General features: G+C 46.6%; 1 protein-coding gene across 1 annotated transcript in view; it reads right to left on the bottom strand.

The window, feature by feature from the left end:
• Window positions 1–5,685: 5,685 nt before the first annotated feature.
• The window catches only part of ANKFY1 (ankyrin repeat and FYVE domain containing 1), an 83,889-nt gene continuing 71,692 nt past the window's right edge, over window positions 5,686–17,882 (bottom strand). The window contains exons 20-25 of the mRNA XM_055132071.1: window positions 16,542–16,689; window positions 15,897–15,987; window positions 14,996–15,120; window positions 12,743–12,889; window positions 10,550–10,640; window positions 5,686–9,889 (exon numbers count right to left, since the gene is read on the bottom strand). Coding sequence (XP_054988046.1) covers window positions 9,757–9,889; window positions 10,550–10,640; window positions 12,743–12,889; window positions 14,996–15,120; window positions 15,897–15,987; window positions 16,542–16,689 — 735 coding nt within the window. The 3' untranslated portion in view covers window positions 5,686–9,756. The remainder of the gene's footprint in view (window positions 9,890–10,549; window positions 10,641–12,742; window positions 12,890–14,995; window positions 15,121–15,896; window positions 15,988–16,541; window positions 16,690–17,882) is intronic.

The following is a 17,882-nucleotide window of genomic DNA, read 5'->3' as shown; positions in this document are numbered from 1 at the left end:
TCAACTTAGCAGTGACTGAGCCTTCAACTATCCTAGTGGGCTGTATGTCCATGGTTATGTGTAACCTCCTACACCTCTGATTGCAGAGGGCGCCCCCTTCCCACCACACCCCTAATCACCTCCCCATCTACTTACAGCAAGGAAAGTTTCCTGCTTCACAGACAAAATCAAGACATGTTTTATTATTTTTTTTAGTTTTGGAGCCACACCCAGTGGTGCTCAGGGCTTTCTCCTGGCTCTGCACTTAGGGATCACTCCTTGTGGACTTGGGGGTGCTGGAGCTTGAACCTATGTGGGTCATGTGCAAGGCCCTACCCACTGTACTATCACTCCAGCCTCCAAAGAGGTATTCTTGTAGTCCACCTCTTCTCCTTTCCCTAATCCCCTTAAAATTTTAACTCTCTTCCTTTTTTTTTTTTTAACCGTTCATCTCTCTAAGCAGCTTTCAGGGTCACTGGCTGCCAGTGGAGGCCGCCTCTCCTTGCTAGCGGTCTTGGCTGTGTCTCTATGGCCATAGCTCTTCTTTACACTTAGACTGTACTGGTTTTTGGTTTGTTTTGTTTCAGGCTGCATGTGGCTGTGCTCAGGGCTTACGCCTGGTTCTGTGCTCTGGGATTGTTGGATAACATAGGTTTGTCCTTGCTCCTTCCTCAGGGACTACCACACAGTGCTCCCGAGGCATACCCAATTCCATTAGGCACTAATAATCCTGTATTGATTTCTCTTTTTGTCCTTTGCATGGTTTAGCTATGTCCTTTTTATATAGAAATAGGAAGACAGTTGATGCTATGCTTTTGTGATATGGGGGTTAAAATCGACTCCGAATATTTACTCCTGGGCATCCATTATATTGACTTAAGCCTCTGTTGCCCTTCCTAACATGCCTCCCGCCCCACCCTCCACCAAAGCAGGTCCCAGCAAGGGACAAGGATGGGCCCCTGGGCAAACTATAAGCTACCCTGGCATCGAAAAGGGACAAGCTAAGGACCATAAGAAATATAATGGTAAGAGTATGGTCATGGAACAAACTGTCATGATCCAAAAAGAAGTAACTGAATAAGGACCCTGATGGGGTTAGGAAAGGCTGAGAACTGTAGTCTGGGATATATAGCAAGATGTCCCCAGGAAGAGCCAACCTTTAAGCTTAATATATCTCTGTGTTCATACAAAATGACTAGAAGCATTAGTAAGAAATAAATATACTATGATTGTTTATTAGCTGTCATCCCCTTGTTTGTCGATTTACTCGAGCGGGCACCAGTAATGTCTCTATTACACTCAGCCCTGAGATTTTAGCAGCCTCTCCTTTACTCATCTTTCCCAACAATTGGAGGCTCTTTCGGGGTCAGGGAAATGAGACCTGTTGTTACTGTTTTTGGCATATCGAATACACCATGGGTAGCTTGCCAGGCTCTGCCGTGCAGGCGGGATACTCTTGGTAGCTTGCCGGGCTCTCCGAGAGGTATGCATATATCTTTTACTGTATTTGGGATATAGATATACCATGGGGAGCTTGCAAGGCTCTCCCTTGAGGGCAATAGACTTTTGGTAGCTTGTCAGGTTCTCCAAGAGGGAGAACAAGGCTATTAGATATCCCACGGCCGCTTTGCCGGTCCCTTTATGTGTGAAGCTCATCCGAACATGTGGAGAGTGGCCTTGAGCATGGCTGTGGCTGGGTTCCGGAGTTCTGTCAAGGCTCTGCTTGGGGCTGGGAGGGAAAGGCAACCCGTCCCCTCCGAGTGGCCCTGGTGAAGACAGCCAGGCGCAGGGGGCAAGAGACTTTGCTTCACTCTCTTCCGGGAGCTTGGTCTTATAGTCTCTGGATGTTGGCCGTTGGTGGGATTACACGGCGCCAGGGGCAGTCTGTGGATGTGGCTGCCAAGCTACTTAAAAATGGGGAGTCTGGGTGGAGAAGGTCCAGTCCCAATCCAAGCAGGCTTGGAGATCTCAGCCCCGGGTCCCGCACACACAACTGGGTTCCTCTGCCGGTCCCTTCATGCGTAAGGCTCATCAGAACGTGATTGTTTATTAGTTAAGAAAAGGAAAAAGCAATACACCCTCAATGGGATCCCACCCTTGAGTGGATCTCCTAGTAATCTAGATTGCAGAACTCCCAGATGAGATTTTGTCCCTGAGTTAATATCCTAGAACTTCCCCTAGAGGGGCTTTACATGTTTATTGTATGGTAATGTTCAGCCCCACCTATGTGTACCCCAACTCTTCACCATCTCTATATAAATATACCGTAAGGGAGTAGGAAGGAGAAAGGAGAAAGAACTATGCTGTGAGAAAAGTAGGGAGGGGAGAAAAGACAAAATAAATGTTCCCTGATTACCAACCAGTCTGGGGTCCCTGTTCCTCCACTCCTCCCACCCCTCTGATCACCTGTGCCTTTGACCAGCCTGGGGAGGTGGTTCTTGGCCACCGAACACACACATCACATACATGCTTTTTAAACTCACAGGGATCATTCCTGTATCAGGGAACCATATGTGGTGCTGGGGATAAAACCAGGCAAGTATCTTACCCACTGTACTCTCTGATGGGGATGGAGGGTAGGGTGGGGTGTGGGTCACAGCAGATGATAAGTAGGGATACTACTGACTCTGTGTTCAAGGACCACCCCTGATGGTGCTTGGGGACCATATGTGGTACCTGGGATTCAGACCAGGATCAACAGAATGCAGTGCAAGCCTCTTGATCTCCTGTAGTTTCCTCTGTCCCTCCAGTGTGGTCTTGCTTCATGAGCACCCACTCCTCTGGAGTTCAGTGTCTGTCATCCCTGGGGCGAAAGCAGGCAGACAGCAGAGCTGCAATGAGGGCTCTCCTTTTCTACACAGCTGGCAGCATGAGTCTAAGGCTAACTGGGAACTAGTCACCACTACTGCTCCCATCCTTTCCTCCTTAGTCATTCAACAAACATGGACCTAGTGCCAAGTCAGGGAATGGGAGGAAGGAAAGGCTTGGGACTTCAGTATGATGAACACCATTCTTGGGGTGGAAAGCAGGGGAGAGTGTGCAGATTACATCCAGTGATGTTCAGAAAAGTGAAAACAAAATGTATCACTGTCATCCCGTTGCTCATTGATTTGCTCCAGCAGGCACCAGCAACGTCTCCATTGTGAGACTTACTGTTTTTGACATATCGAATACACCACGGGGAGCTTGCCAGGCTCTCCTGTGTGGGCAAGATACTCTCGGTAGCTTGCCGAGGTCTCCAAGAGGGACGGAGGAATCGAACCCAGGTCGATGCCCTACCCTACCCACTGTGAAGCACTTTTTTTTGGTGGGGAGATGGAATAGGGGTTTGGGCCATATGCAGTGATGGTCAGGGTTCTTTAGATGGTACTGGAGATGGAACCAGGGTCAGCCACAGAGAGGTGAGGTAAGAGCCTTACCTCTGGTACTATCTATCTGACCACTCAAAATGAAATACTCTTGTAATTTGGGGGGTGGGGGGGTGTTGGGCCATACCTGGTGATGCTCAGGGTCTACTCCTGGCTCTGTGCTTAGGAGTATCCCGGTGGTGCCCAGGGATTTGAACCAGGGCCAGCAGGATGCAAGGCAAGTTTCTTAACCCCTGTACTATCTCTCTGGCACCCCAAGTGAAGCAATCTTAGCATTTTTTCTTCTTTTTAAAATCTTAGAGAACTAGGAAGAAAGACATGGGGTGAAAGTACACTCTCAGATTGAGAAGGTGGGTGAATCTCTAAGGTGGAAAAATGCACCCAGTGGCTAAACTCTCCAAGAATTCAGATGGGTTTCATTTTAGTGTTCCAAAGGACTCAGCTGTGAGTTGAGTGTTTTCCCACTCAGTGCTTTCTGGTGGGAAAATGTCTCTATTAGGGGCTGGATAATACAGTGGGTAAGGTGCTTGCCTTGCACGCAGCAGACCCTGGTTCAATCCCTGGCACCACATATGGGCTCCCAAACACTGCCAGGAGTGACCCCTGAGCATCAAATCAAGAATAATCCCTGAATACCTATGAGTGTGGCCCAAAACAAAAAAAGGGTAAAGGAGTGGTTTGCCTTATCAAAGTTATTATTGCCTCATCCCTGCTTGCTCTAGGACAAGTTGTGATCGACTTGTCAGGGTTGGGTCTTTTCCAGAATCTGTGATGCCCCTATGAGGAAGAAAACCCCTTTTCTTGAGGGGTGGGGTGGCAGGGGGCTCAAGCCTGGGTCAGCTGCATGCAAGGAAAGCATCTAACTGGCCGTACTGTCCAGCTCTGGAACCCTCATTCTTGAGAGCAATTCCAACTGCCAGATGCTTTAGATATTTGCTTTCCTTTCTTTTTACTTTTTTTTTGGGTCCCTACATATTGCTTCCACTGCCCTCTTTGAAGGATTTAATGTGAACACCAAAGCCTGAGAGGAAGAATTTCTCTTCTACTGAGGAAGAACAGGTAACGCTGTGTGCTTGAAGAACCACTATCATGTCCATTTTATGGATACAGGAAGGATAAAAGTTGCACAGTACTTCCACCTTAACATGACAAAGCTAAACTGAAAGTCAGGGCTCCTCCCTGACCAGGCAATAATGGGTGCGAGCTGGTGTCTGCATGGTTTTTGTTTTTTGGGCTGCACCATAAGGTGCTCACACCCCAGGCTTACCCCCAGCTCTGAACTCAGGGCTCACTTTGGCAGGCTCAGGGGACCATATGAATTCCGCTGAAGCACTCTACTCGCTGTACTATCCAGGTCCCTTTACACAGTTCTTATGTGTACTCACCTACCGTGACCAGAGTACATCTGGAATTTCTATGTGGAAGCACTTAACAGAGCCTCTTCACTGTGAGAGAAAAGCTACCAGAGGAGGGACTGAATCACCACAGCTGGCCTCAACCAGGCGGAAACAAATTAGACAACAGACAGAGAAGGGCGTCAGTGAAGGCCCCTTGAGCTACTGACTTTGTACAACTTAACAAGGGGCTTTATGGATCGCTAGATTTTAATTTGCAAGTCCCTGAGCCCACCCTGGCATTCTCGGAAACCCACAGTGCTAGTAGTTCAGACTTCCACCACGGTAGATCTCTGGCTGTGTAGATCACTATAATTAGAGTGGGAATTTCTTGGATCCTTTAGAGCAGTTCCTCCTAGCCAGTGGCCAGGATTTGGTAAAATTAGGTAAATGGGGGTGGCCATAACAAAAGATTTGGGGGTTAACCAGTAGAATAGGAGGGCTCTAAGAAGGAAACGAGGTCGGAGGGTCCCTGGTGGGAAAAGGTTGAGAGATTCAATGGAGTCTCAGGACTGATATTGTAGCTGAGATCACATATAACACCACAAGCGAAGAACAGACCGGAAGTACAGTAAGTCCTCACAGCTAGTCTTCTACTGGAAACAGCTTCTTTTGACTGCTGTCCACAGTGTGTTTCTGAAAAATGTTGGACATTCAAACTTTCCTAGATGGAAGCTGTTAAAGAAATTTATAAATCAGAAATGTGTTTGTTGGGGCTGGAGTGATAGTACTGCAGGTAGGGCATTTGGTTTGCACTTGGCCAACTCAGGTTCAATCCCTGGCACCCCATGTTGTTGCCTGAGCCTGGTAGGAGCGATTCCTGAGCATCGCCCAATGTGGCCCCAAAACCCAAACCTCCCATTCCTCCCTCAAACAAAATGTGTTCGATTTCAATACTTACTGGTACTTCTGCATTAAAAGTGACCACAAACAGCTGCCTTAAATGCACAATTTTACGTCATTTTATTATAAGGAATTGTTACAGAAAATGCAAATATCAATATTTGAAAAATACATTCCATTACATGTATTTCAAAGAAACAATGCTGATAAGCGCCATGGTCCTATCTGATGTCATCACCCCACACTGAGCAACAACCCAACCAGCTGGGAAGTCCCATGATCTCCCCAAATATGTGCCTGTGGTCTCTGCCCAGCTACTGCCCTTCCCCTTGGTTTCACACAGGTTGTGGTAACAGCCACTCCACATATCTGTCAAAAAAAGGACAAGCCATTCAGGTCAGCAGCCTGTCAACTCAAGACTCTCTAGCTATGGAAAAACCAATGCTGCCAGTTGTAACAGGTGTGGCATACTTACTGTATGGTATATTACTATGCCACACAATAAAAGGAACTGTACAGGCAATAATCTTCCAAAGAAAGTCTTTAAGGCATCTATTTCAACTTCTTGGAATTTAATTACTTTGCTTTAAATCTTGTTCAACAACCAGCTCTTCACTAAGTAATTTTCACAAAAGAGAATGTGGCTTCCAAACCCCTTCAGAAAATTCTGGCCCTCCGAGTCCTCCTTCTTGGCTGGGGGTGGGGAGCTTTGGAGCTTCAGATATGGAGCTGGGCTTGTCAGTCCCTACCCAATTCTTCCAGGAAGAAGTGAGTCCAGGTCCTGGAAGAAAGCTTGTTTCAGGAGTTCTTTCAAGGTACAAACCTCAGTGGAAGTATCACTTTTCCTTGTTCATAATGCCATCACCTGAGGAGTTTGCCTTTCAGGTATAAGAGTTAGATAGTTCAGTGGTGCTCTTTTTCTCCAGATAAAAGAAACCGAGATGGTGATCAAGGCTGTCCCCCAACTCTAGACTTTCCCTCCACTCCATGCCTGTGGGCAGAATTAGCATGAGGCTGCTCAAAGTCACAGCTGAGGGGGCGTGACTGGGTAGGAGTGAACCCACAGCAAGCTGAGCCACACAGGGACCCCACTCAGGACTAAGACCCAGGAAGCTGAACAGGGAGGTCAGAAATGATTCAGGGCTCTGAGGTAGAGGACTGAACAAGGTCGCATGGACCCTACTCCTGGAGAGACTCTGGCAGGTGAACTGAGCAGTTGAACGCAGCCTCTACTAAACTGGTAAGTGGGGCTGACAGTGCACAGGCAATGAACTCCAAAAGGAACACATGTTCTAGAACATCATTCAGTGTGACACCACCAAAATGAGAACTAATAATTTAAAAGTCCTAACTGTAGGCACTTTAAGTTTTTGGGAAATTCCTGTGTTAAAAGATCATACAAGTTAGTTTCAGCCATTCAATTTATATAGAGCACATGGTTTGTACCTTCTCTTTAAGGGGAAAAAAAAAAAAAAGACTGTTAAGGGCCCTGGAGATGGCACAAAGGGCTGCAGCACTTCCAGGCACTGCCTGGGTCCCCAAGCACCAGGCTGGGAGCAACCCCTGAATGCCAGGTGTGGCCCGCCCCCCGCCCCCAATTTAACATTAAGAATACATTGTATAATAAGCCTGATAAGTAAAAGGCAGTTAAAACACCAATTCAGCATAACAAGGTTGACCAATGAGCAAAATGAATTTCAGTGACAATTACTCTTTCTGGTCTACTCATTCACTTTCTAGAACGTTCTAAATTAATAAAACTAGGATTTTGCTATGTATTTTAAGTTATGTGTTAAAAGGTAGTAAGAACAGCCAGGCAGGTCTTTAGTCAAGTCTTGACGGCCTGGAGAGCACAAAAGGGGACTGAAAGCATGTCCAGTCCCAGCCAGGGCAGTGTGGGGGGCCCACCAGGATAGTCCCCACTCATGGAACGTGGGGTATGCTGCCCAGTGAACATAAGCATGGCAGGGAGAGTGCCTGAGCATGTGGGAAGGGGCTTTTATTAGCGCGAATGAAATGCAATCTGGAGCCAATGAAAATTCAAACAGTATCAAGGCAGTCTCTGAAGTAACAGAAGCTTGCCTTGGTGTATTTTCAACCTGATTTTTAAGTTTAATCAGAGGCATTGGTATGACGGGGCAAGAAAGGACAAGCAGCCTTCTCCCTGACTGAATGCCCGTCCTCTCTTCAGCACAAACATGAAAAGAACAAGTATGAAAGTACCGACCACCTTGTTTCATATTAGAAGCATAATTATCATACTTTCCAAGTATGATTCCAAGAGAATCAAGCCACTGAACTAAGTCCTACCTCATGGCCCTGTGCAGGCAACAGAAAAGGAATTGAGCCCCATGCCTCACGTGGGCAAGTGTTTGCCAAAACCAATTTTTCTATAAAAATTCTTTATGAAATATTTCACAGACTTTAGGGGGCAGGGGAACCCTTCTAATTTTTGCTTTGAACATTGTGCACAAGCTCATATTAACATAGAAGCATATATATGTATACATATATATATCTTATAAATCACAGAAATTTCTTTTAAAAAAAAGTAGCACTCTGGTTTTATCAACTCCTTTTACACACACATTTAGGCAACAGAATGTGTAATTCTACAGCAACAGAGAGGACATACCACTATCTAAAACAAACAAAAAACAGATTGTTGAAAACAAACAAAAAATTAGTCCCTTTTACACTTAGATCCATACATACTTCATTAATGCAAGAAAAAAATGTAGTGGTTATTAAATGTCTGAAAAAATAAGTAGGAATGAGATTATTTTTTTTTTCAAATGAGATTATTAATCTTTGAGTATAACTGTACAACACACATTGTTCATCTCAGATTTTTTTGTTTTATTTTTTAAAACAGAAGTTTCTCTTTAAATGTGCACTTTAAAAAACTGGCCAGACTTTCTAAAGAAAGGACATTTAACACCTCAGGGTTAATATTCATACTAGCAGCTACTAAGGCCCAACGAGTTCTGGGGGTCTTATTCAGCACAAAAGCCGAAGTCTTCCAAAATAGGGACACACTCTCGGTCAGGGCCTCCAGTGGTTGGTTCTGCAGCCGGGCAGAACTGAGCTAGAGGACCAGCAGCATTCACAGTATACTGGGGCAGGTTTCCGCAAGAAGCCTCATGTCAAGGAGACAGGCTCCGTCAACGTGCGGCTGACGATTCCCTCTCCTCACGTGGCTCGTGCGACTCTTGCTCCCAATGAATCGCGCTGCGGGAGTTTTTCCTTCAAGACTTAGTATAAGCTGAGGTCCAGCCAGGAATTGATCGTTAGAATTACTGATGCATGGGCATGTGATTTTTGAATATGGATTTAAAATTAGAATCACTAATAATGCAGCCCTAAAAAAAAGTGCAGCACAATGAAAAGTGCATTTCTTCCACCATCCCTGGCAGCAGAGTGACCGACTCCACAGACAGGACATGGCAAGACGAGCAAACAAGACAGCGGCTAGGAGGTGTCAAGCTGCCGGACTGCACCCATGACACCTGAGTTGCATGAATACTGGTAAAGCTTTCAGTTGTTAAGGCCACGATTTTTCAGCTCTCATCTTTGAACCCTGTTTAGAAAGATTTCACTTTTTTGTTTCCAAAAGGGCAGCTCACTAAAAATATAGCTGAGCTTCCAACAGCAACATAAGAAGACAAAAATTTCAGAGCGAGAGGATTCTATGATCTTGAATGAAGACACTGTGCAAAAAAGTCCACAGCCACTTACCCTAGAGTAAAGCCAGCTCTCGTCAGCAGCCAGACGCCAGCTTCCTACTGTGACACTCTGCCTAGGGAGTCAGCCCAGACAGGAAGACTTCGTGAATGCTAAGATGACACTGAGCTACCGGGAGGGAAAATGGAATTTGAAGTGTCCTTGCATGTTGCTAGCAGAATGGGGTCTAACTCCTATCACATTTAGTACATAGCTTTCAATGAGGTCTGGTCCAATTCGTGACTTCTAGTGAACTCAATCAACGGACGGACACACTGACAATCATACAGAATCGTTTCCAGGGGATCTAGCACACCATGGTCCTTAACTGCTCCAGTCTGTTGCCATAGGAAGACGCCGCCAGCTCCTGCTCTGGGTGGGGTCAGGCTGGTGAGCAGAGCTGCTGCTGAGGTGGTGACTGGGGAAGTGAACTGGACTTCTGGAGCTCACTAGGAGACCCCTCCCAGAGTCAGGACATCAAAGCAAATGTTGCAGACTCGCACAGGCTTGTTCAGATCAAATTTTATAATAGGAATCTCCTTGGTTGAGCATTTATGGCAAAGAAGACGTCCGCAGTGGCGACTAGGGAAGCAAAAAAAAAAAAAAAAAAAAAAAAAAGCAAATATGTGAGAAAGGTACTAGAGAACAGCTGCACCCCCTATGGCAAGGCAAACCCATGACCAACATTCTAGGGTCAGCTCAGCTCCAGGCCAGACAGAAGGACAATGCGCGCACAATGAGCAGTCCGTGGAAACAGAATTCCAGTCCATAGTTAAGGCTCCCAGATAAGCAAGAGTGTTTCAAGGGCCAGGAATCGGATCCTTGGTAAAGTGCTTCAATGCCTGAGACCTGGGTTCGACCCCCAATCCCACAAACACAATCTCCACAAAAACCCAAAACAAAATGAAAAACTTCAGCTCAGCATTAGCAAAAGGATGGTCTCAATGAACTGTTTTCAGGGGAACAGCTCTCAGTACCCAAGAGAGCACCTCATCCGAGTAGAAGCACACTTCCTCATGACAGCAGCCCCACCGGCTGCTTTGCAAGTAGCAGCCAAATCTTTCCACCTTCCACCAGCATTTCTCGGTTTAAAGCTGGGCTGTGCCGTCTCTCTCCAAGAGGCCACGTTTTACCGGGAATAGTGCAGGATCCTGGCAAGGTCATGGCTTATCATGGAAAAAAGAAGCAAGAGCATCACAGAAGCCCCATCATGCCTCCAGTGGGGGGTGTGGTGTGTCTTACCAGTGATGTTTGCGAGTTGTGACTCCAAACTTGGCAGTGCACTCGTAGCAGTTGGAGCCGTCACACCATGGCGGTTCCTTGGACAGCATATCTGTAACACAGGCAGAACGCTCAGGCCTGTGATGGCGTGAGTCCTAGGCAAGACGGTACTCAGAGGGAGCAGCAAAGGACATAGGGAATAAAACACCACATGACAGGGTGACATGAAGGATGTAGGGGCATATATTCTAAGTCAGATGCTAAGTTTCACAGAGGAGAATACAGAGAATCAGCTGGCGGGAGAAAAGGAAATGATGCTTAAGGTAGTAGCTATCGGCCCAGCACGCTGCGGGCAAGCCAGGCAAGTGTGTGGTGGAATGTGAAGTGGGCAGTTGCGGTCAGGGACTGGCAGCTAAGAAAGGGACACGGAGCGGGGGACGAAGACAAGAGAAAAAGTGAACCTGTGAGAGGGAGGCAGAAACAGAAAGGAGTTAGAGGTGACTCTCTCAGGAGTCTGGATGGACTAAGTTGGTGGTGGAACCACCAATAAGAGGAGACACAAGAGAAGAACCAAAGGAAGCTTGGAGTTCAGTTTTGAGACTGCAGAAGCCATGGGCATTTGGGTTGGGAGTTATCAGGATAGAGCAAAGGTTCCCAACCTTATTTGGCCCAATGCCTGCCATTTTCAGGAAAGAAAAACAAATAATTCAGCACCACCCCTCCCCCGAAATCTAAAAATATTTCTTATTTTTTTTTAATTTAAAATTTTATTCGGGGGAGTCACACTCGACGATGCTGAAGGAATTGCTCCTGGTGGTGTTGGGGGATCCATATGGGATGCTGGGGATTTTATCCAGGTTGGGTGCAGACAAGGCAAGCACCTTATCTACTATACTATCTCTCCAGCCCCGGTAGCTATGTTTTAAAACTGAATCAAGAAAACCTGCCCCCTAATTGCATTTAGGCTACTACTGCGCCCCTGGGCATGGCTGTAGTGTAGATAATGGTATGTGCTATCTGGACTCCCACAGGCTAGGAACTAGGGACTGTTCTGAGTGCTCTGTCCTCTAGGCTAAGTTTACCAGGAGGGTCCAGCACATGAACCAGTCATTCCTGGCATCTTTGACCTGACAGGACTCCAAAGGACTCCATTTTTTTTTCCTTTTTGGGTCACACCCAGCGACACTCAGGGGTTACTCCTGGTTCTGCACTCAGGAATTACTCCTGATAGTGCTTGGGGGAACATATGGGGTGCCAAAGACTGAACCCGGGTTGGCCATGTGCAAAGCAAATGCCCTATCCGGCCCCATGAAGGACTCCTTTTAGAAGTTTTCAAAAGGTCAACCAAATATATTACCCTTATCCTAGAGTAAACTAGAAACACCGTGCTCGGTGCTGGCTGCAACCCAGTTTTGTGGCAATGGATAAATTAGTGGCATCAGGATCAGTCATTGGTATTTCTGCACTTGTATGTGTCCATATTACATGGAACCAACCCTATTCTCTCTCCACTGTGAGTGAAGACAGTAGAGTGACAAGGTGGGTCCAGAGGCATTCTGACTCTGCCATCCCAACAAGGAGCAGCAGAAACGGACAAATAGGAAATGCTCAAGAATGAAGCTCTCCCCACAAAACACCGAAGGTCAAAAGAAGGGTGGTTGGTGGAAAGATAGTGCAGTGGGTAAGGCACTTGCCTTGCATGTGCTGGACCAAGTTTGAGTCCAGATATCCCATATGGTCCCTGAAAACCATCAGGAGTAATTCCTGAGTGTAGAGTCAGAAGTGACACCTGAACACCACCGGGTGTGACCCCCCACTTAAAAAAAATTGAAAATAAGAATGAAGCTCTCTTCCCTACACAAGGGACACAGAGAAGAGTCGGCCTGGGCTGAAGCAGAAGGCAATGTTAAAGGCTGCAGAAAATCGAGTGAAAAAGGAAGCGTGCACAGACAACAGCCAGGAGCCACTATAATGGTGACCTGCTTGGAGCTCAGACTTCTGTCTGGACCAGGGGATAAGAGTGCTCTGAAAAGACTTTATGGTGACTTTCCCAAAAGGGCTCGAAGGCCCTTCCATGAACGAGAAGAAAACGGCCTGGAAAACTATTGGTCCCAATCTTAGAGCAAGGTTATCTGAGGTTTAGAGAAGAAAATATCTAGATAATCAACTCTCAAACTGCTTACAATGAAAGGAACGAGAAAGTAAGCTACTCACCCAACAGTCTAAACAGAAGCTGCTTGGTGGCAACCTGGTAGTTGAAAATGTTGACTCCTTGATTATTATTCACTCCTAGGCGAGCCCCAGAGCGGACGATGGCGCGGCATAAGTTGGCATTCCCCTTCATGTAGGCTAAGAGCAGTGCTGGAAAAGAAGCAGAGCTGCAGCAGCTTCCCTGCAGACAGCCCCGAGCAGGCCCCACCGTCTCACAGGCCCCGGAATAGCCTTTCCTGCTCAGCCTTTCCTTCCCAGCCTGGGACTGGGGAGGGGTCAGACTCTAAAGGGAAAGTATCCCACTGTCTCACTTGTCTTCCTCTGGCATCCAACGCGGGTTTATCCCAAAGGACAAAACTCTTCACATAATAAACTAAGTCTAAAGATATTAAGTTATATACAGATGAAGGAAAAAAAATTCAGCTTGGGGACATGTTCCAGAAAGGTCTTTCACCCCACTAACCCTCTCTTCTATTGGGGCACAGACCCAGAAAGTCAGGGCCTGGTCCAGTCCTCCCGGGGTCTGGCCTCTGTCCACTAACCACAGTGAACGAAAGCAGCTCTGTTCAACTAGACACTTGAGTTAATTCTCTGTGTGAACAGATGGCTACGAGTTACTGTACCAAGAGAGGAAATTGGCATTTATAAGATTACCAAATTTAAGAGTCACCCTGCTATAATCTAGATATTCCTCCCCCCTCCCCCTGGTGGTGCCAGGAACCAGACCAGAACCTTATATACACAAGGCCAGTGCTCTACCACTAAGCTACATCCTTTGCCCTATACTCTAGATGCTGAAAAGCAGATGCCTATCTTTTAGAAGCCTGACTATGAAGCATCTACCCGCTATTTAGCTGCTCGGGGGTATTGGTGCTCACTGGAGTGTGTTAGGTCCAGCAGCTTACTCCTTGGGCCTGATTCCTTTGAAGTTCAAGCCTCATTACTGCTATACATGTTTAGCTATTAAGGGCAAAATCTCTTCCAGAGGCCAAGAATAGATGATATAAATTATGGTTGTGCAATAAAGTTCAAGACATCCTCTAGTGAGTGTATTTCTACCAAAGGACACAGAGACTATCAGGCATGAAGAATGGGAATAAGGAAGCAGCAAAGTACTCAGACAGCCCCGGACTGGGAAGAGACTTGAGTTTCAAAGAACAGTGACCATGCACACACTTCACAGAGCACATGGGCAGAGGCTGATTTAGTAACCTCTTATATTTGCACAAAACTTGTTACTTTCTCAAAGTATGTCAATTCACACCATAATACATTTTTCCATCTGTAGCATGTTAGGTGTTTTCGTTTTTGGTCTTTTTTTTAGTTGTTTTTGGGGCCACACTTGGTAGTACTTGGCAGTACCAGGATCCAAAAGATTGCTGTAGCCACAGCCTCGTGCACATGTCTGTAACCCCTCTAGTATTAGGTGGTTTTACAGCATTGTCATAGTCAGCAGTGTGGGTGGTCACTCTTGGCAGCATCTGGTCCAGTGGTGCAGGCCTGATAGGGAATCACTAGGGTCACAACAGACAGTGCTTTGGGGGCCCCCAGTTATAGCTGCTGGTGTTCAGGGAGCCGTCTGGAAGCCTCACATATACCACACATGGTTCTAACACTTGATTCAACTCCCCTGGCCCTCAGATGATTATACTTCCTTTCTCCTACCACTGGCAATTTGAGCAGGACCACAGCTGACACATCTGGATTAGAGGTAGATGAAAACAATAAAAACAGGGCCACATTGAGATAAGAGTATAGGAAGTAAGGCTCCTGCCATCCCATTAAAATTGCTAGCACAATATATGGTCTCCCAGGCATTGCCAGTAGTCATTCCTGAGCACAGGTATAGCCCCTGAGCACCACTGTGGCCCCAAAACCCAAACTGTGGCAGGAGAGATACTACAGGGGTTAAGGTTCTGGACTTGCACATGGCAGAGCTCATTCAATCCCTAGTACTACATATGATACAGTGAGCACAGAGCCAGGAGTACCACCTGAGCACCACCATGTATGGCCCTAAAACTAAAACCAAAACCAAAGAAAATAGCAGACAGACCTGTTTGGACTCGGGTATGTTTTTGGAGCATTAAATACATTTCAGATGTGCTAGATTCAGGTACTACCAAACTCCGTCAGGAATCTGTGAGAGATGCTTAGAGCGCCCAGATGAAATGCACGGGCTAAATGAGGACCTGGTTCTTAGTTTCCATGGAGCAGGGAGCGTGAGACAGGACAGACAGACGCCTTATTAGGTACCTGTGTTTCCTTCTGTGTCAGGCTTATCTCGGGGATACTCAGGCATACACTCTAAGAAGAGGTCAAAGATAGCCGCTGCATTCTCCTTGCCATACTGCCCCAAAATATGTAGTGGTGACTGGCCTCTGAGAAAACAGATGGGAAAAGTTAGGTATATATTTGCCACAACCATAATACATAAAACAAAATTCTCTGATTTTGTGAGGCTGAATAAATGTAAAGGACACCATAAATAAATAAATAAATAAATAAATAAATAAATAAACACACAAAGGATACCAAATAAGTCATACATTTAAAAAATTTGTTCTTGGGGCTGGAGTGATAGCACAGCGGGTAGGGCGTTTGCCTTGCACGCGGCCGACCCGGGTTCGAATCCCAGCATCCCATATGGTCCCCCGAGCACCGCCAGGAGTAATTCCTGAGTGCATGAGCCAGGAGTGACACCTGTGCATCGCTGGGTGTGACCCAAAAAAGCAAAAAAAAAAAAATTTGTTCTTGTATTTTAATTTTCGCCCTTCCTCCCCTTTCTCTCTGCTGCTCTGTGGATGATGATGCTGTTGTGAAGACTGGAATTACACACAAAACTGGCTATGATACTCTCAAGAGGTCATAAAAGTTTTTCTACAGTGTATTTTTCTTTTCTTTTTTTTTTTTTGCCTTTTTAGGTCACAGCTGGCAATGCTCAGGGGTTACTCCTGGCTCTGTACTCAGGAATTACTCCCTGGCAGTGCTTGGGGAACCATATGGGATGCTAGGAATTGAACCCGGGTCGGCCATGTGCTAGGCAAGTGCCCTACCTGCTGTACTATTGCTTCGGCCCACCCAGTTCTGTAGTGTGCGCCTGGGGCAGGCACCTGAGGGGCAGTGCTGGCCTCAGCTCTGGGCCATACTCACTCACCTCAGATTGAAGGCCTCAGCATCCACAGTGCACTCCGTCAGCAGGACCCGGATGTTGTTAAGCCGGCCATGCATAACAGCAAGATGAAGAGCTGTGGAGTAAATATTCTTACTACACAAGCCTAGAGTCATATGCGGAATACACCAACTCCTCCTCACAAACCTCCACTTTTAACCTTTTTTGTTGTTTCTCTTGAGTCACACCTGGCAGTGCTCAGTTGGCTTGGTGCTTGGGAACTATGTGAGGTGCTTCGGCTTCCTGCATGTAAAACATGTGCTCTATTCCTTCAAGCTTTCAATGGAATCAGCTTGAACAGCCAATGGCTGAATCACAGAGCCATCCTCTCCCAAGAACGAGTTATAATCAGCCCCATAAAAGCCTTTGTTTTTTGCTTTTGCAATTATCTAAAGATGAGCGTTCAAAGTTTCCTAAGAAGTGATCTAGGAGTTCTGGGACTTATCACTCAGACTGAGGGGCTGCACGGGGCGTGGTCAGTACAGGCTAGCTGTCAAGCACAGAGCATTTCCCGCCAGTGTACTCTTCTAAAGGAAGCTGTTTCAAGAGTACAATGCACCTTCACCCTCCAGAATGCAGGTGTTGCTAAAGGCACTCGGCATAGGATACAGAGGAATAACTGGCAATTACCATTATTTCCATTCTCATCCACAGCGGCAAAGTCCACCCCATTCTCTAAGAGGACGGAGCAGATGGTGGGCAGGTCCTGCTGCGCTGCGAGATGGAGGGCGGTCTGGCGATGCTTGGTCAATTCGTTCACTTTAGCTCCTGCAAGAAGCTGTTGAAGTTGATTATATGAGCAGTCTCTATCACAACCAACCAGGGTCCCTCTTAGGGGGACAAGCCTGCTTTTCTTTTGACAGCAACAAAGCCTGTCCTTCAGGCAAAGTTAGAAGCCTAAGGGCCTCATTTAGCTATGGATGAGGTAAAACCTCCCGAGAGACAATCAGCAATCACCAAAATGTTATGGAGACACTAATTTTTCTAAGACTTTAGCATAGTAAGTCCTCACTTAACAAGATGACAGATTCTTGGAAACTGTAACTTTATCACTCCTAGCGGGGCTTGGGGGACCATATGTGGTGCCAGGGATTGAAACCCACGTTACCATATGCAATGTAAATGCCTTCCCCGCTATACTATCTCTGCCACCCAGATATCCACTGTAATTACAGGAAAACCTTAATGCTATAAGGATTTGGTTGTAAAGATCATAATGTAAATAAATAGGACAGGTAGCCATTATGATGACTGAAAACACTATGGTTTAGCCTGGAAAGAGGTCTTTTGAAAACACAAGTTAGGGAGACAGGCATAGTACAGTAAGTAGTGTGTTTGCTTTGCATGCATCTAACTGGAGGTCATTCCTCAGTACCCCATATGGTTCCCACCAGGAGTGATCCCTGACCACAGACCTGGAGTAAGCCCTGAACACCACTGGGTATGGGGGGAGAAGGGGAGAAGGAAGGAAGGAAGGAAGGAAGGAAGGGAGGGAGGGAGGGAGGGAGGGAGAGGGAGAGGGAAGGAATGGGATAATGGGAAAGGGGAGGAAAAGGGGAAGGGGAAGGGGAAGGGGAAGGGGAAGGGAAGGGGAGGGGAGGGGAGGGGAGGGGAGGGGAGGGGAGGGGAGGGGGGGAGGGGAGGGGAGGGGAGGGGAGAGGGGGGGAGGGGAGGGGAGAGGAGAGGAGGGGAGGGGAGGGGAAGAAAGAAAGAAAAGTTTGTTGGATTCTTCTTGGAGAAAGACAGAAATGTCTGAACTAAAATACAAATAAAAATATACAAACTTTGAAGATGCCAAACTTGGATGCAAGGTGGAAATAAAAGGCAACTAGTTCAGTTTTATCTTTATATGTCTTAAAGTTTTTCCACAGAGAATATATACTATTTATATATTTATTTTCTCACTCTGCCCAGTGTCGGCTGTATGCAAGAAAAGAGCCCTAACCCTTGACTCTCTGATATCATCATCAT

This window comes from Sorex araneus, chromosome 3 (genome assembly GCF_027595985.1).
Source record: "Sorex araneus isolate mSorAra2 chromosome 3, mSorAra2.pri, whole genome shotgun sequence".
NCBI classification, from domain to species: Eukaryota; Metazoa; Chordata; class Mammalia; order Eulipotyphla; family Soricidae; genus Sorex; species Sorex araneus.
Note: the sequence above shows the minus strand (reverse complement) of the source record. Positions and strands in the feature narration are given on the sequence as shown.